General features: G+C 31.7%; 2 protein-coding genes across 4 annotated transcripts; both read right to left on the bottom strand.

The window, feature by feature from the left end:
• Positions 1-883: 883 nt before the first annotated feature.
• LOC101221197 (ethylene-responsive transcription factor ERF118) lies at positions 884-2,969 on the bottom strand. 3 transcript variants are annotated; one of them, XM_031886365.1, is made up of 2 exons: positions 2,790-2,969; positions 884-2,512 (listed from the first exon to the last, which is right to left on the bottom strand). In XM_031886365.1, exon 2 carries the CDS (start codon positions 2,036-2,038, stop codon positions 1,109-1,111), a length of 930 nt encoding a protein of 309 aa, XP_031742225.1. In that variant the 5' UTR covers positions 2,039-2,512; positions 2,790-2,969; the 3' UTR covers positions 884-1,108. The 3 variants fall into 3 exon arrangements, with proteins under 3 accessions (XP_031742225.1, XP_011655773.1, XP_031742224.1); XM_011657471.2 differs by having other exon boundaries at positions 884-2,507; XM_031886364.1 differs by lacking the exon at positions 2,790-2,969 and having other exon boundaries at positions 884-2,204; positions 2,291-2,765.
• Positions 2,970-5,881: 2,912 nt separating this feature from the next.
• On the bottom strand, positions 5,882-12,284 carry LOC101213166 (alpha-xylosidase 1). The gene is made up of 3 exons (XM_011657470.2): positions 11,929-12,284; positions 11,157-11,842; positions 5,882-8,032 (listed from the first exon to the last, which is right to left on the bottom strand). Exons 1-3 carry the CDS (start codon positions 12,168-12,170, stop codon positions 6,165-6,167), a joined length of 2,796 nt encoding a protein of 931 aa, XP_011655772.1. The 5' UTR covers positions 12,171-12,284; the 3' UTR covers positions 5,882-6,164.
• Between the last annotated feature and the right edge of the window lie 7,586 nt (positions 12,285-19,870).

The following is a 19,870-nucleotide window of genomic DNA, read 5'->3' as shown; positions in this document are numbered from 1 at the left end:
TCAATAGAAGTTAGTCCAAAAACCTACTTAATTTAGTGAATAAATCTTCATAATATCTTTATGATTGTGTTATACAAAGGGGACGTTATATTCTGAATTATTTAGACTTAATAAAATAAAATTTGAAGGAAAAAAAAAAGAAATATAACGTTTTTAAAAAGAAGAAATAAATACAATAAATAAATAAAGCGTTATGTGAAAGAATTAAAGAGATAAGATGTAACGGTACGGTACGAAAATGGTACTATGGATCAGACTACGTAGTTGGTTTACAGCTAATATCGCCAAGTACTCATTCTCACTTTCCTCCGTACCTTAAAAATAATACCCATTCTCTCATTCAAACAAAACAAACAAACATACATCTGCCATTTTTTTACAATTCTTTTTTTATCACTCCTATTTTATGCATAGACCCAAAAATAACCATGTTCAAAATCAAACATTTGATTTCCATCCCACCAAAAAAAAAAAAAAAACTTGATTAAACCAAAATTAAGACTTCTAAAAGGGTCACTAAAACCCGATGGTAGTGATCTTCTTTGTATGTCTTTTGATCATGTTTGCTCATTTTCACAAACCTGTGTTGCCTTTTTCATTCACACTTCTCAGCTTTCTTTTTTCTTTTTCACAGTGGTTACAATGAATTAAAATTATCTATTTAGAGTATGGTGTTCCTTTAATTTATTTATTGTTAAACTATAGTCCTAGGCAGAAGGTTCAATTCTCTCCGCACGTGGTACTAAAAGATAAGTTTATAACCATGATTCAAAGTAAGAACAGAGTTCTATAAACAAATGTTTAGGGCAGTGTAACTCTTTGGTATCTTATACCAAAAACGATACAGAATAAGCATATTATTGTTGTTTTTATAAAAGAACACTGAGTCAAAATTGTAAATTGAAGAAAGAAGAAAAAAGTAATTTACACGATGAGATTGGTAGCAATATCCCCCAACTTTGATTCACTAAATTGGAAGAGTTGAAAATCTCTTATTATAGAGAACACAGCACAGCAAAAACCCCTAAAGGCCTCTCTCATGTTTCACTCCAAAACAAAATTAAAACTGCATTCTCAAATGAACAAAACTCCTAAGCTCCAAAAAAATTCAAGAACATGTAATGTTTATAGAATCGTCAAGCCAACAAGAAATATCATCATTCCCAAAATCTTCAAAATCCCAACTCGGAAGCCCACTGGGTTCATCATCAGCGAGTCCTAAAATTTGGGTGTTATCAAAACTTGCAAAATCTTCCAAGAACATCCCGATTCCATCAGCCAGAATCGAATCAAAATCAATCCCCATACTAATTTCCTCCATAAACGGATTACTCGGATCCCCTTCTTGAAGATAGTTCATATTACTGTCTGTTTCTTCTTTTATCGATTCTGTTCCCTCTTTCAAATCGTGGCTTTGCACAGTTGAATCAGCCCATTCCAGAACCGACGACGGCGATGTATGAGACACGGTGGTTTCCGCCGTACTTTCCGAGAAAACAGGGGTAGATGATGATCCACTCCCTTTGCCTTCTTCTTCAACAGCCATTTCTGCTGCCATAGTTTCAAACTGTAACCTCCTTGACTCGTAAGCTTGAGAAGCTTCTTCTGCGGTATCGTAAGTACCAAGCCAAACACGGCTTCTTTTAAAGGGATCTCGAATCTCTGCAGCCCATTTACCCCAAGATCTCTGTCTGACGCCTCTGTATTTCGAGGACGATGGTCTACGAGATGAAGGGTTTTTGAACAGAGCTTTCGACTGTTTAAACTTGAGGTTTTTGTTTTCATTGTTGCTGTTCTGAGAACTCTCGGATTCGAGAGACTTTTTCAGCGGAGGTAGGTGGATCTCGTGTACGATTCTGTTGAATTTTCTTGCATATGTTTCTCCTTCATCTTCGCTTGAGGATGAATCAGTTGCATCGGGATCGTAACAGATTATACGAAGTTTTCTCCTCATTCTGGGATCTGCAGAAAATTTATTCGGCAGCAGATTCGACTTTCTACTACTGCTAACAGATCTCTGATTAGGAGAGCACGACATTTTTTATTGAATCGGTGGAAGAACAAGAAGAGAACAACTTATGTATAATTAAACGGAAACAATGGAGGATCTCTGAAAATCACAATAACTTAAGTGTAAAGTGGAGAAACGAAGTAGAAATCGTTTTATACGAAAAACCCAAGAAAATTTTACTCCAGAATAAGTCCTGCAAATGAAACCCATCTAAGAATTAGGCTTAAAAACCATTTGAAAATCACAAGAAAACGAAGGAAACAAAACAATTCGTCTTGCCTTTTTAATCTCAAACGCATTGAATAATAATTTTGCAGTTGAATCAAGCTCTGCCAGAAGCAGCAGAGAGAAGAAGAAAAACAGAGCTTCAACAGAGCCCCAATCACTGCCAATATGAACAAAGCCGACATAAAATCTACTGATCAACCACCGTCTTCAACTTCTATCCCAGTTCCAAAAAAAAGCACACAGACCCAGATGGAGAAAACTCTGAGCCCTGTTCTTCAAAGATTGAAAACAACAAACAGATTAAAGCGAAGAAGATCGCCAATCTATACCCAACATTGTTCAATTTTTCAGAAAAAAAAAAATATCGATTATGCTGCAAATCTCATCAAAAATCGAAAAATACGATTTAATAAAGAAAAACAAATTATAGAGTAACAGTATGAACAGTAACAACAATAGGAACAATGAATTGACCCACTTCCAATTCCAAGAACATCCGACATTAAAATAGAGAGAAAAAGGAAAAAGAAAAATGGAAAAAGCTACTTACTCTGATTCAGTTCTGTGTCTTTGTGTTATCCCAAGGAATTTTTCACGGTGGTGGCGCCTGCAATTCTTTGTGAGGAGTGGTCAAAATTAAGAGAAGTGAATGATGAAGAGTGGAATTTGCTTAAAAGGGGAAGCTTTTGATGATGGCATATGGATAGATGAATGGCCATGGGTAGCTATGCATATCCCATCCATCTTCCTTATTTAATATTTATTCAAACTTCCGTACTCTATCGTTACGCCGCAAATTTCCACGGATCTCACAATTTGTTTTAATTTAGGATTTTTGTAGATTTTTCCTTTTCCTCTTTCATATTTTCATTCATTGGAATCAAATTTAAATATAATATTACCTTTTCTCTTTTTTTTTTTTTCCATTTGAGAATATCTTTTGGTTTCTTTGTTTCAATTTTAAATATAGTTTTTTTAGGATTATTTTTTAATATAATTGTAACTTTTATAAGTAGGTGACGAATAATCTTTAATTTTCTTTGTGCTTTTATCCTTTCCTTTTATTTTTATTCATAATTATAATTTTAAGATTTTTATTTCGTTTCCTCAAATAAATCGTTGCATTTGCTTTAAAATTTAATGATAAACTTGTGTTGTTTGTATTGATTTCATGTTATTTTGTTCTATTATTTATAGTTCAACCTTTTCTTTTATATATATATATATATATTATTCTTTCCTAACAATAAATAATTAAACAAATTATTTTAAATAAAAAAATTATTGAACTTGTTTATAAATATATTATAAAAATTGGTAAATTAATTAACTTTCTTATGCAAATTCCATTACATTAATGCAACAAAATCAATCTTTGTTTTTAAAACCAATATTTTTTTTTAAATTACAAATTAAAATTTTAAAAAATAAAATATTTTACTTTTAAATCTGTTACAAAATCACACAAATATATTATGTTTTTAATAAAATAAATAGAATTTTAAGATGGAAGATTGTAAAATAAGAAATTGCAAGAAAAAAAAGTAGCTAGACACATTCTTTTTTCATATTGCAAATATAACGATTATCGAACCTATCTGAGTATTATCGACTTTTAAACCTATAACTTTTGCCATTAATGACATGATTCGTAATTTTTTTTCACGTGCCCCTTGTAAAATATAAGATAAAATAAACAAATTATTTAGACAAATAAGTATAATGAGTTTTTGTCTAACTTATACAAGCGGTTTGTGTTTTTTTATTATTATTGAAAATAATCCATTCTAAGAATATAAAAATAAACCATCGAATGGAAAGTAATTATATTTTCAAGCAGTTTCAAAAGGAATATGTATAGTTACCTTAAAACTCGATTAAATTGGGTGAATTGTATATTGGGGGCATTCAGAGGGAAGTATGCATGAGGTGAGGCCGGTAATGCACGTGATCATCATCTCCCTCGTAAGGATTAAAATTGTGCACGCTCCAAATGATCTTCTCAACACAACAACCCCACAAAATAAGACAGATTTAAGATATATTATTCATGCATGCCTAACTACTTCCACCTTTAATTATGCCAACATAACGCAACGCCCCTCCATAATCATATTATAATTTACTATCAATGAATACATCCATGGGTGAATTTTATTAAAAACTTACTGTTTTCCTACCCTAGAGAAGTAAAAGAAATCTGGAACCATATCATATAGGTTCTCAATCTTATTTGAAACGCATCCACTCATTTGAAAATCATATTTAGTTTAAGTTTGATTATGAAAATTGATTACTTCCAATGTAACCGAATGTTTGGTTTATATAGCTTAATTAAAAATTATTTATGAAAAAAACATATTATATATTACAAAAAAAAAAAAACAACACTATATAGTTTGAAAACTTCTCTATTGAAAGTTGTCAATAGTAACATTTAAAATCTAAACAATAGTGAGAAATAGATACACATGTCTCATTTTGGCATCCAAGGCTATTTGCCCTACTAGTTGAACCAACTCATGCAACCATGTGTTGCACTTATAGATAAGTTCACTGGACCATTTCAAATGGGCTTAAAGAAAGGGTAACCTGAAAAACAAAGCTCAAAACCAAACCAAAGAGAAGTGAAAAAGGTGTTTTACATAGACATTGTCTTCATCATAAACATTACTAGTATACATTAAATTTAGTCCATCATCATCGTAATTGAAACACATATCTAAATATTCACTACACATATATTTCAACGTCTAAAGAATATGTAGGTAGTAAAAGATTAGAGCTTTTGAATCTTGACCTCTTTCAATATGAAAAAAGTAAGAGATTTAATTTGAATAAAACGAACATAAAAAGAAAGGGCAACACTATGGTGCTATGCACGTGATACTGTCCAAATTGATATCCACAAAATAAATATCCAACGGCTCAAAGTCGTTGCCATACGTCAGCAAATAGACCCGACCCGAAAACCATAGGCCGACCAAATTCCAAAGAAAAGTAACAGACATTATAATTAATGCTTTTCCCATTTTTTTATTATTCATCAGGGTGAAATTCCAATAAGGACCTTCTTCCACCTCCAACAAACCATTATCATCATACATTACATACATACCTTGCCATGCATGAACATGATGTGCACTTAACGACAAACGTGGGACCGACTTAACGGGCTTACGTTTTTCCCGCCCATTGCGCCGACGTGGAATCCACCGCCTCACTCTTCCCGCCAAAATCTTCTCTTAAACCGTTGCTTCTCCATACCATACTCGACACGTGTCCTTTTCCAAAACCCGCACTCCCAGCTGTTAAGCCATTTCGGCTTTTGCTTAGTCTCACTCCTTACCTTACCAGACCGCTTATTTTCCGGTGAACCATTCCTGATTTTTCATTTACATGTTTTGGGTTCTTTTCTTACACTCTTTACTTTTTCTATTAAATCATTAAATCATTTTATTTTAAAAGTATGTTTTCTTTGTGGATTATTCAGCATACCAAACATATGCATCTATTCTTTCTCACCCCTGCTCCCTTTAATTCATTCAGTCCATATGTTGATACTTTTTAATAATTTGTTTGAATAAAAACTACAATATTGAACGATGACAACCTTTATCTAAATTTCAAAACACACTTGGATGAAACCTTTGAATTTTATCCTCTGCTCTATATTGCTTTGGGAGGTGTAATTGAGATTTGTCGGATGAGGTGGCAATACGTCATTTTTTTGGCAGTCTATCAGGCCCAAATCATAAGATTTCAATGGCCCAATCATGAGCCCAATATTACATAGCAATGGAAAGGAGAGTTACAAACATATGAGTACATGGGAACACAAACAAGAAAATGGATCGTTTGATCTAAGTTGATTCCATGGTGAAGAAGATGAGTCACAGAAAAACAAGAACCAATACTTCCAAATTCAAGAACCCATTTTCCAAGATAGATCGAACCTTCTCCCAATCGGCAACGACAAACCACTAACTTCAACCATCAAACTTCTTCCCATTTCACCCTCTTCTCCCAATGGTTCCTCCTGTACATTTTGCTCAACCGTCGAGGCCAAAACTCCGGCTGCCATCGGAGCTCCATTAACGAAAACCTCTTTCGCCTTCCCACTTCCATCTAACCCCAATACTGTAACCTTCTCAACAATCAACTCCTTGTCCAAAGCAAACTGCCCCGCCGCTACTTCCGACCATATCTTCACTCGACCCTTAGTTTTAACACCATAAAATTCCACATACGTGGAAGTACCCTTTTTAATTTTCATCTCCGGTAGCTCATCGTCGTCGAGAAACAGGTTCCCTCTAGCCTCACCGTCTTCGCCGGCGGGAAATGTGACAATGAGGCTAAATGGCGTTCCTCGAGCTTCCTTTGAAAGCATCCCACCCTGTTGCATCGGTAATATGGTATTCTGATATAAATGAACATTTATCACATGAAGTGGCGCATCGAGTGTCACATAACGTCCCTTTTTGGACACAATCACCTTCGTCATATTAAACAAATCGTACCAAGTCCCGGGCGGAAATAGAGCAGTGACCTCTGTTTTGTTCTGCTCCAACACGGGAGAAATCATTAGGCTCTTCCCTAAAAGAAATTGAGTGCTAACTCCATAACACTCAACGTAATTTGGGAACGAGAAGAAAATCGGCCTTGCAATTGGGGCACCTTTGATATGAGCTTCAAACGACAAAGTGTAAAGATATGGCAAAATCTTGTACCTCATTCCCAATGCATTTCTAGCAGAAATAGCCACTGATTCCCATTGATAAAGCTCTTGTCTAGGAGAATAGAAATTAGCATGATCTCTAGAGAAAGGATAAAAAGCACCCACTTCAATCCAACGATTACAGAGCTCTTCCGTCGGCGCTGGATAGAACCCACAAATATCTGATCCCACCATTGGGATACCAAAAATACCAAAATTGAGGACAGTGGAAATGGAGTATTTCAAATCAGGCCATGTCCCTTGATTATCACCGGTCCAATGGGCGGTGTATTTGCCGGAACCGACGAACGTGGAGCGTGAAAGAACGAAGGGGCGTTTTCCTTCCAACCCTTGAAGGGCTTTGTGTGTAGCGATTGCTTGTGAGAATCCATAGAGACTGTGAGCGTCATATTCCAAAACACCATTGTAATGAACGGCACTAGTGGCGATTGTTTTGTACCCAATTGGAACTTGCAATCCTGATGCGTTGATTTTGTAAGGTGGGTCGTCCCATCTAGTGTCCGTCATGTTTTTACAATCCAAACAACAAATCCACCCAGGCCCAGTGGCATTGGGACACTGTTTCCCCACCGGAATCGTGCATTTTCCAGTACAAAAGTTTGAGGCTTCATTCATATCGATCCAAAGGCCGTTAACCGGAACAAGATCGTGAAAGCGACGAATCTCGTCGACCCACCAGGAGACAGTGGCAGGATTGAGGAAGTCAGGGAAGTGAACGGGGCCGGGCCAAACTTGGGCCAAGTAAGGGTGGCCATCGTGTTTGATGAAGATGTCTTTGGCTATAGCTCTTTGGTAAACAGGATAAGTGGAGTTGACGGCGATTCCAGGGTCGATTAAGACAATGTACTTCATGCCGGAGCTGTGGATTTTGTTGAGAAACGATGAGAGGGCTGGATGAGGGTAACTGATGGGATTAAGAGTGAAATCTTTGTGGCCGTCCATGTGATCGTCGTCGTTCCAAATTACATCGAGAGGGATTTTGGCCTTTTTGTAATTCTCCACGACATCTTCGACGACGGAGAGATTCCGGTAGCCCCATCGGCACTGGTGAAACCCTACAAAAGATCAGCCATTCACATGTAAATCGAAGGAATGTGTTGCTTCCAATTTTTCTTGAGTACCATCCATACTGCTGTAGTTCACGTCCATTCAAATTACTACTTACAAATTTGGATTTTTTTTAAAAATAATGTAAAATTTGAAACATATTTCAAAAATATGGTAGTTGCAAAACTATTTTCAAAAATAGGTGTTTTGAGGTGAAGTCGTGGACGGGGTACACGACTTCCATGCAGTGGCCCCCACATACTCTATTTTTTCCTTATTTTTATATTTATACTACACTGGGCCCCACATTTTTTAATTTTCTCATTATTTATATACGTGGGTCCCACACACTTCATTTTTTCTCATTATTTATATATACATACTCACATATAATATAATATATATATTATACATTCAAATTCTAAAAATATCTTTCTTTATTAAATTAATTTATTTTTTTATTTTTTTCTTTATATATATTTAAATATATATATAATTTTGGTTAAGAAATAATTAAATTAAATTAGAAAAGATGAATTAATAAGAAAATTTGAAGATTGAGATATTAAATAAATAAATATATATATATATATAAAAATTATTATTATTATTACTCTTTTAATTTGTTTAATATATTTTTAATAACATGTTTTGTTAATATATGAGATTTTTTTAAAAAAAATTGAAAATTGGAAAAAAATATATGTATAATTTTGATTAAGAAAGAATTAAAATATTAAATAAATAAATAAATAAATATATATATATATATATATATATATATATATAAATTATTATTATTATTACTCTTTTAATTTGTTTAATATATTTTTAATAACATGTTTTGTTAATATATGAGATTTTTTTAAAAAAAATTGAAAATTGGAAAAAAAATATATGTATAATTTTGATTAAGAAAGAATTAAATTAAATTAGAAAAATGAATTTAATAAGAAAAATTGAAGATTGAAGATTGTGATATTTAAATATATATAAAAAAAAAATAAAAAAATAAATTAATTTAATAAAGAAAGATATTTTTAGAATTTGAATGTATAATATATATATTATATTATATGTGAGTATGTATATATAAATAATGAGAAAAAATGAAGTGTGTGGGACCCACGTATATAAATAATGAGAAAATTAAAAAATGTGGGGCCCAGTGTAGTATAAATATAAAAATAAGGAAAAAATAGAGTATGTGGGGGCCACTGCATGGAAGTCGTGTACCCCGTCCACGACTTCATCTCAAAACACCTATTTTTGAAAATAGTTTTGCAACTACCCTATTTTTGAAATATGTTTCAAATTTTACATTATTTTTTAAAAAAATCCTACAAATTTAGTGAGTTTACGATAACTTTTTTATAGTTTTTTAGAAAACAATGGGTCGTCAGAACTCATGATCTTGAGATTCATCATATGTGTTTAATGCTCAACTATTAACACACTGGATTGAGATTTTTGTTTGTTTAACTGATTATTATTTTGAAATATTTTATGACAAATTTATTTTAGAACTTGTAAATTTTTTGTGAAAATTTATGTTTAACCAAAATTTGAAATATGAATGGTGATGGATATATTAAAATTTGAAATATGGATGGTGATGGATATATCAATATTTCCGTTTCAACGGATATTTTTGAAAAAATTACAAATAAATTTAAGTTTTGAATAAATATTTTATCAATTTTTAAATAAGCAAACATGTAGATGTATATTTTCTATGTTGGCATATGTTTATTTGATTTTTTTAAAGATATAATTAAAATATTGATTTACCTTTTTTATTAACGTCAAATTCATGAAAATGTAAAAAATAAGAATATAAATATTGACTGTTTAAAGTTGGTATTAAAATTGAATTAATAAAAATAATTTAGAATTATTTTAAGAAAAGTATTTATTAAACTTATCCATAGTTCAACATTATTTTTGAAAAAGAACTTTAAACTTTAGGATATTTTTTTAACTTTCAAAAGTTTATAGACATACCACAAACTTTAAGGTATTTTTTATATATAATTTAGCATAAAACTAATGTAGCATTCCAATTTTATAATTGAACTTCAAAACCGTTAAACTGCTACAATATTTTATTATTTTACCTTCATCATTTTTTTACCACTTTTTTAAAAATTAAAATAATTTAAATTATAAAAGCATATTATTATAACTCAAACACAAATCATTATAACTTAACTATAATCACCTGTTACTATAATAACCAACTCATCGTCAAAATTAATAATATAAGAGGATGGTTTGAACTCATACTATTTTTTGTTGGATGTAAATTGTTCCATGAAAGGAAAATATTTTGTTTTTAATTATTTTATTTACAAAATTAATAATACTTGAAAATAAAAACTAATAATGGTTTCTTTAAATTTTAAAATATATATATACACACACAAAACAAAGAGTAAAACAAAGTATCCTTTTCCCAACTTCCATTTGTTTTTCTTTGATAGGTTTTGGAAAGATTATAATAGATAGCATTTGTCTTTTGCAATCATATGTTTAAAAAAAGGTTGAACAAATCAAGTAATTGACTCTTTTGAAACACCCTTAATTTAGACCACTAATTAGTTTTAAGTGAAAGATATGATTGCCTTTAATTTTTTTTTTCTAATTAAAATTATAATCCATCATCAAATGAAATAATAAAATGAAAGTATGAAAGTAAATTATCATAATATCTACAAGTATAGACCTACAACAATAACTCCTTCACATGTTGCTATGACTCCATGAAAGCTTACCTCCAAAAAAATCCACTTTAGAGTATGGACCATTCCTTTAACCTTTCCCTTTCCATTTCCCTTCCCATTAATCATCAAACCAAACCCACTTTTTTACCTCATCAACACGACACATCAATCAAAACCAAACCATAAACACTTTCAACAAAAGCTCTTCTTCTTCATTCTCCCTAAATACCAACACTATTTCCCTATTTCACTGCTTAACAACACTTATCTTAGCTACTGTATTGAATAAGATAAGTCGAATGTAACTCAATGTGTACCATTTTTTTCACTTAATTGAAATTTAGTGTCTATAGTTTGTAACTAAATTAAATTTTAAAACACAAAACAAAAGATATAAAGTGAGTCATACCGAGAGCCCAATAAGGCATGGGTGCCGGCCGGCCCACTAATGCGGTATACTGATCAACAACGCTCAACGGCGAAGGCCCTGCTAAGAAGTAAAAATCAAAAACACCGCCGATTATCTTATACGTCAATGAATTCCCTCTGTAAAACACGTCCATCCCATTGCTATTCAGAATCAATACACCGTGAGCCTTCGCCTCTCCGCCGCCACCGCTGTTCCTCAGGTCCATATATACTGGATGGGACCCGTAAAGGTCGGTGTTTAAATTCACCGCCGCCGCATCGGTGGTGTAAAGAGTGTAAGGCTCATTGGGTTGCAGTTTCATCCCTTTGGGCTGTGTGTTCTCTCCCAACCCGTACAACGCTGCAGTTTCCGGCAATTTAGTCGAAATTTCTAGATATTGGTCCTTAAACACTAAGCTGTTAAACGGGTCGGACTCGTCGGAACCAGAATCGAAAAGAGTCTCCCCATTTGATTTCCTCTTCACCGAAAAACTAAAGGGGTCAGCGGAATAGCTGAAAATCAACTCCGGCCCGGAATATTCTGTAATGGTTGTGTTATTTTCGGGGAAAACGATGGTACGTCTCGGCGGCGGAGGGCTTTGTCTCGGCAATAAATTGTACGGAACTTCCCATCGTTTCTTCTTCGCGTCTGTTATATGGACTCTCAAACGGTCCTCTGTTTCATGTCTGTGAAAATCAAATGAACAGAATCAACCAAAATGAACCAAAATATGAAAATTATGTAAAAATGGGATATCAGAGTTCCAATGTACTTCACAAAGAGCTGCAAGAAGGGTATATCGGGGCCGTAAATTTGGGTTTTGGTGTTGACTTGAAGGATACCGAGAATGCCGCCTCCTGGAGCATCGCCGACGGAAATCAGACGGTACCCATTACCTATTTTCTTGGGTGGTACAGTAGCCACAGCTGATTTTAGGCCGTAGTTAGAGAGAAGAGAGAGGAAAAGGGAGAAAAGCAATAGAACATGAAATGGGGAAACCTTCAAGGCCGCCATTGGAGCTTGGAGAAGTATAGAACTTCAGTGTATTATTTAAGAAGAGCAGAGGAGAATGGTTGGAAGTAAAGTAGTAATATTTGCTAAGATTATTTACTGTTTTCATTATTTGGCTTTTTACACAACTTGTCTATTCCATCTGTCCGTGACATGAGATATTTGCTTCGGATGAGTAAGTTTATTATATATATATATATATATATCATTGATTATATTTGGTGTGAGACAGATGATCTTTTAGCACCAAAGTATTGATGGGTTTGATATATCATTATTTCAACCTAGTTTAGACATCCTTGTTTGCGAAGATAACATTTATTCTTATCCATGATTGTTTTGTACAAAATCTAGAGAATGTGTTGTCTTGATTTGTGTAAGTTGGATCGTGATTTGTTTGAACTCTATAATTTTGTAAAAAATATATTGTTTTCCAATGATTAAAAAGTTTTGGTTATATATTTTGTCTTCTCTGACTTGTATGATGATTTTAAGCTTTTTTTTTTTTTCGTAAAGATGACTTCTTTCTTTTTCCGATAAAGTTGGATGAGATTCTCCTTTGAATGTAAAATGCACATGTCAGTCATCATTGAGTTATTTTCATTTTGACAACCATACGTAGATATATATTCGAGCAAACTAATAAATATGCATTAGTGGAAAGAAGAATGATGAGTATTGGTCCAACCTACTCATAGTGGAAAGATGGGATATGCACTATAAAAAGAATTGATACCATTTAGTATGTGAAAGGGATGGGGAGGCCAAACTATAGTCAAATAGATGAAGATAAGATGAATGGGTGGTGAAAATTATTGTGAAATATAAATATCCCTAATAAACCTTGGGGTGTTTAGAGGGATGGCAAAATTCGTCGTGGGGTCGGGTCTCGAGGACCTACGTGACTGTGAGGAACCCTATTAAATAAAAACGATTAAAATATTAGTTATTGTTAAGAAAATTGTTATGGACAAAAATCTTAAATAGACTATGAAGAGTTTGATGGATTTTGTAAATAGTTTCAATATTTCGTTATTTTTTAAAATGTTTCTATTATTAATTTAAAAGTAAAAGAGTGGGATGAGGATTCTTTTTCCTACAGGGATTCCTGGACCCCGACCCAGCTCCCTGAAACGAATGATGGGGATTCCCCACGAGGACGAGGATGGAAGTATTGTCCCTGCCTCACTCTCTCTTCGTTGTAAACGCTAGGTGTTTGGATGGAAAGCTTTTTGGAGAATTTTCATCACATGAAAATTTGAAAATGTGAGAATTTGTGACCAATAGATGCGGGAGATTATGTGGTTTGTAATTTACAAGTAGGATATTTTTAACGTATACATAATTTCGTGATTGTATTATGATCATGTTTGGTGGTGGGTTACCATGTCGTTGCTATCTCGGACACAAAAGATTTAATAGGTCATCTCTTACTTTTAAAACTTGACCGTTATAACTGTGTTTTTCTTAATGATATGACATTAATAATGTATTTATCAACTAAATAACCTAAGCTTAAATTGATATTATTATAATTATACTTTTTGTTTTTCTTTTTTAAAAAAAGTAATTGTAATTGTAAATTGATGGTTAATTTCTCATGCAATTTCACTTATATTCTTATTAAAATCAAACAACATGTCAAAGTCTAACTTCTAAGCAGTGTTTTTGACCAAACAAAGATAAGCAGCCTTAGACACATTAAATAAGAAGTCATAGAATTACAGACATTATTGAACGTATCAAACTTTTTCTTAAGTAAAAAAAAAACAAATTTATTTCAAACTCTAAATAGATCAATGGGTCAAGGAACTTGTTGAATCCTCTCTTAAAAGAAAAATTTATAACTTAACTTTGTTTTTTTGTTCAATAGCTTGACCAAGTATGTAAAGTTATGTTTGAATCAATAAGTGACTATACAAAATCTAAACGACATTTGTATTCGAGTTCTATAAATATTAAATAAGGAGGAATCTACCTATTGAAACAGTCTAAACAAATTACTATCTCAACGTTCGACTCTAACACTCAAAACACAAATAGAATGGGTTAACAAATACACATTATAGAACAACGAACTTAATAAACATATTGTTCATATTCAAAATTTTAGTTACATTACAATGCCCTAATATTTTAAGAAGAAAAAAAAACTTAGTGTTCTATCCTTATCCCGATGTACATTCATCTCTCCCTACACAAAAATAAAATTAACAAATATCGTCGTAAAAGTGTATATATATTTTTTGTCATATTTTAATAATTAATTAAAAAATAAACGAAAACGATGAGAGATGAAGTTTATAAAATTGCAAAAGTACCCCAAAATGCAACAACCAAGAGGAAAGTGAGACACGTGTAGAAGAGTATTAAGAACACGTGGATGATGCATGTGCATTTTATTGTTAATAGACCAATAAAAAAGAATAAAGAAAAAACCTGCCCATATTGATTAGTCGCCTTCCTTTGCCTTTCAGGGCATGTCAAAGTTGTCTCTTCTTAAAATAAAATTTGATTAGTCGTCTTCTTTGGCCTCCATTTTATTTACAAAATTAACTACATTCATTTTAACCTCTAACAACCAAAGGAAACACAAACTTAGCTCTTATGTGAATAGAGTTTGATTTTTTAAAATTAATGTAGATACAATAATTATGGGATAGTTAATTAGAGAGTTTAGGCAAAAAGAGTGACAAAAGTCATAGATGACCGAGAGCGGTATGCAAAATTTCCGGGAAACGAAGTTTATAGGCCACACGTTATTAGAGTCGGATTTCTTTCAAAGCATTTTTGTAATTACTATCGCTGACGTCACTCCAACAACGCAATGTCTCTTCCTCTTACTACGTCACTCTCAAACAAACTTCATTTTACACATTTCTCTATGACGATTCAAACACATAATTTTCTGATATATATTAAATAATTTAATAAAACCCTCTTCCTATAGTCAACATTTATTTAATAAATCTGACCATGATCCACAAATTCTCTTCCTCATTTCAAAATAACACTCACGACATCTTTGACTTTGTTTTATACGGTCTTTTAATTGAGGAAAGTGGTTGTAAAGTTGAGTACTTATATTAATTTTATTGTTAAGGGAAAGGTAATTGAAAAATAAATTTATAATTGAGTTTATTCTTATAGGGATTGGTTTTTTTTTTTTTTTAATAATTGAGAATGTAAAATTATAAACAGAAGTTCCACTGCATAGAAAATAATTTAATAGCACTGCGCATTATAAATTTTTGTAGAGAAAATTCTACACTCACACATCAAAAGCCCAACACAAAAGATTCCCTCACCTTCACCACTAAAGAAAACGATGCCGTTTGAGTTGTTTCCGGCCAGTCGGAGTACGGAGAGAGGGAAAAGAAAGCGGGGAGACGACGCCGGCGTTGGAAACCAGAAGGACGTTGGGGCTGAGGAAGGAAGAGAGGCGGAGACGGCGACGGATGAAGAGGTGGAGGAGTTCTTCTCCATTCTGAAGCGATTACATGCTGCGACGAAATACATAGAGAAGATCGACGGTGCTAGCCATCTGTTGATGGGAAAGAGACCGAAGCCGATGAAATCGAACGAGGAAGAAGGCGATGAAGTTGGAATTAAGGCTGAGAGGATTCCAGAGCAGAAACTGGACAGAAATTTGGATCTGGATCTGAATTTAGAACCTGTATGCGTTGAATCGGAAGGGAAATCAAGAGAGAGGCAGAATCGGAAGCCCTCTTGCGTTGATTCGGCCGCGGATTCTTGTCGAAAGTAGAAATTTACGGGAGATGGGAAATCGGGGGCTTTGATAATGGAGGGGAATGAACAATTGGTTGCGGATCCGGGTAAGACTGGCCCAATCCAGATTATTTATTTATATATATTGAAATTTTTTTTGAATGAATGGATGAAATGGGATGTTATTTTAATTACTGGATTGGTGGGAACTAAGAATGTGAGAAGAGTTAATGGTTTTGATGATTTCATATTTTCGGATCCACCCTGTGTTCTTCCGAAACCAAGAACATGATTTGCTTTTAACAATTAAGTTCTATTTTTGGTTCTTCAAATTTAAGGTATGTCCTTTTGACATTACCATCTAAGTTAGACAAAATTTAGCATTATATCGGCATCCAATATTTTATATTGGTAGTATATGCATGTTTTAAATTCATGTGAGATTATATATATATAATAGGGAAGAAATACAAGAAGATAAAACACAGAAATTTTTGACAACAATGTTAACTTCCATAAACGTCAATACTATTCATAAACTTACAAAAGGAAAGAAAATTGAAAGGTTGATTTTTCAATCTATCGTAGAACACAAAATTCTCACATGGGGAGGCAGTCAACATTTCGAGATGTTGACCAACACTTTACCTTCAAGGTAAGAACTATTTTTAAACTATTGTAATCAATTAAATATTATTAGTTTATAGTCTAAAATTATTATTGATTCACGATACTTTTCAAAATGCTTCATTCGTTACGGTTTGTACTATCATACATTATACATTTTTAGATTACTTACTGAATCAAACCAAACCGATCATAGTTTACTACTACTTCAGACTTTTATTATAAAAGACAATACCCTAATAAATAAATCATGAGATATCAAACACGATATTCAAAAATCAAAAGGGTTATTATAAGTACAAATTGTGAGAAATCAAACACGATATTAAAAAATCGATAGGGTTATTGCAAGTACTACATTCTTATGTACATGCTATATTCTCAATGTATTTAAAATTTCCTTTTAGTTTGACTTATAATATTTTCAATTTAGTCTCTATTTAAATAATAACAAATTTTATCATGCATTATAACACATATACTTGTTTTAGTCTTTAAAGAATTAATAATAACTTATTAATAGGGTATTTTTATTTTTTTAAATTATAAGGATTAAATTATAATAAAACAATAAACATGTTTAAAACGACATTTTAATATAAATTATATTTACTTTTTGTTTGTAAATGAATACATTTGTTAACTATAGATCAAACACATCAAGTTATTGTTTTCCTTGCTATAACTTTAAAATTAAAGTAGGATTCACTAAACAATAACGTGGAGTTCACATATATATGTGAAGACAATTTTAGAGTATAAACAAGCACTGTCGTAGTAGTGGAAAAATTATAACTTTCAAACACGTCTTAAGATTGAGAGTGGAGTTTGACAACTACCCAATTTAGTATCATCTTCTTTTCAAAATCAATGATAAAATTTTAAAACTACTTAAAGTAGTTTTAAAAAACTTGTTTTTTTGTCCTCATCCTAGGTTACTTATGAAGAAAATTACGAATAATAAAACGAAGAAAACAAAAACAATTTTTAAAAAAAATCAAACTATATGTAATAACTGTAACCTGAAGAAAATAAAATAAAATTACGAATAATTAAAAAAAAAAAGCTTTCTTGTTCACAAAGAAAATAGGTCGGTCTCATTGGTCATGATATATTTTCTATTGGAGAATGGACTAAACCAACAATATGGAGGACTGACTTGACACCATAACCTAAAGTAAGGAAATTTAGAACCAAATTAAATTGCTCTCTTCTTTGCAATTGTGGAGGAAATGACCTATCAAATCAGTGGATTGTTTATCTTTTTTTTTTATTATTATTATTATATATATACCATTAAAAAAAAAACAGACAAACAGTTTAAAATGTGGATATTTTATTCCATTTAATTAATTTGATTTTGGCCAAACTTTCTATTACGTTTAATTTGTTGAATTTGATTAAGTAGAAAGTGAATTAGTGAGTTAAAAGCAAGTTTAACTCAACCAACTTATATGTGTGTTCAAATATCTCAACTCTTATTGTAAAAAAGGAAAAAAAAGGTAAACCTTGGTTTATATTTTAGGGACTAAATTAAAGTTTTATTTAGTTATAAAATTAGCTTAAAAAATAAATAACAAAAAGCCACATATTATTGATGGGCTCTGTTGTATACGAAGGCCCATTTTTATACGACGAGGCTTCGTGTTAGTGCATTTGAGTTATCAATCTCTTCCTATAAGCCCATTGAACTATTAATGAAAAGCCCCATTGTGAGTCCACTAATTATCTTTTAAATTAGTTTTTATCATTTTTAAAAAATAACAAAATAAATTAAAATGTTTACGAACTATAACAATTTTATTTTATCAAATATGTAAATATGTAAAAGGAAAGAAAGAGAGACAATTCCAAAATTCCAATGACCAATCAACCTTAGCTAATATTAGCTATCTTATTAAATTATCTCAATCTTGGCCCCAACAAAAAAATAATAATAAAGGGACATAAAATCCAACAATTTACGATAGTTGATTTAAAATTTACTTAAAACATGGATGGTACTACGAGAGATTCCATATTTAAATGTTCCTAAATTGTACTACAAGAGATAGAATCAAATTTTAGGTCAAAAGATATATTTATTCCCTTTTCTTTAGTAGTTTATTTTGCTTTATTTCTTTAACCAATTTGGCAGTCTATCTGTTGCTTCTATATCAGATTACGCCAAAATTAGAACGCAACAAAAGTCGGTGTGAGTTATAGAATATTAGCCCAAAAAAATAAAATACCTATGGACAATATTTCCACTCCCAAATCTATTGTACTATTTACCGGTTGTTTTACAAAACTAAGTCAAAAACTGAATACTTAAAACAAAAGTACTATATAAGAACTTAATTTAAAAAACTTGTGATTTGTTAAGAGACAATTTCTTTTACTCAAGCAAAAAGGTTTTAACCATTGAATAGAATTAATTCCTGAGAATAATTTAAATACTATATATCTTCGGTTGGAAAAGTAATTGCTAGATATACGTTTAATTGGTCTTTATCTTATTTTGGATATTACGTGAATTCAAAACTAAAAAGGAAAAAAACTCTTCAAGTACATGAAGTAAAGAATATTATTAAGGAATTTGAAAAGTACGAGTGTTTTATTTAATTACAAATTAACTTCTTTAACCTTTTAGATTTACGTATATTTGATATATTTATATATATATGGTATGGACTCTACCAAATAAATTAAGAAACAATTTTTAAAACTTTTTGTAAATTTGTAAATTTTTAATTTGATATTGGATTAATCAAACATCGTTTTTAATAGATAGATTTAGTAATGTTGTAGAACAATTACATAAATTTAAAACTTCAAAAGAATTATATTGTTTTCTTTTGCTTTATTCAATCTGTTTTTTCCGGAAGCAAAGTATTAATTCGGGAATTTAAATTCCATAAAAGAAAAACAAAAATGGAATTTAAATGCCGAAAATGTGGATTATTAAAAGTCAAATATCCACAGCCTTTAGGTTTGATTGAGATTGATTAATGACATCCACTACTTCTATAGGCATATAACTTTAGGCAAAAGTCGACTCCAATTCTCTCAAGTTTGCTACCTATTCGGTTAATCATCATAAGAAACGGTGAGAAAATAAAGGTTTAGTTTGATACTCATTTAGTTTTTAAAAATTACACACATAAACACCACCCCTCATTCTAAAAAATAAAAAGTAGATTTGATAACAAAGTTTCCAAAGTTGTCCTGGGTTTCTTCCACCTTCTGTTCTTTCTATTTATTGAGAAATAGTGGGTAAGGAACTTGTTTAGTATTAGTATGATTTGATTGCATTTATGTTTGAGAAACATTTTTTGGGTACATTACTCTTGGAATAAGAAGCCATC

Source organism: Cucumis sativus, chromosome 5 (genome assembly GCF_000004075.3).
Source record: "Cucumis sativus cultivar 9930 chromosome 5, Cucumber_9930_V3, whole genome shotgun sequence".
In the NCBI taxonomy this organism is placed as follows: Eukaryota; Viridiplantae; Streptophyta; class Magnoliopsida; order Cucurbitales; family Cucurbitaceae; genus Cucumis; species Cucumis sativus.
Note: the sequence above shows the minus strand (reverse complement) of the source record. Positions and strands in the feature narration are given on the sequence as shown.

Bases quoted from the DNA above. Each gene is read 5' to 3' on its own strand.
- LOC101213166 (XM_011657470.2), bottom strand. From the start codon at position 12,170: ATGGCGGCCTTGAAGGTTTCCCCATTTCATGTTCTATTGCTTTTCTCC. The intron at 11,843-11,928 runs GTACATTGGAAC...TGATTTTCACAG, and splicing joins TTCTTGCAGCTCTTTGTGAA to ACATGAAACAGAGGACCGTT. The intron at 8,033-11,156 runs GTATGACTCACT...GATCTTTTGTAG, and splicing joins CATGCCTTATTGGGCTCTCG to GGTTTCACCAGTGCCGATGG.
- LOC101221197 (XM_031886365.1), bottom strand. From the start codon at position 2,038: ATGTCGTGCTCTCCTAATCAGAGATCTGTTAGCAGTAGTAGAAAGTCG.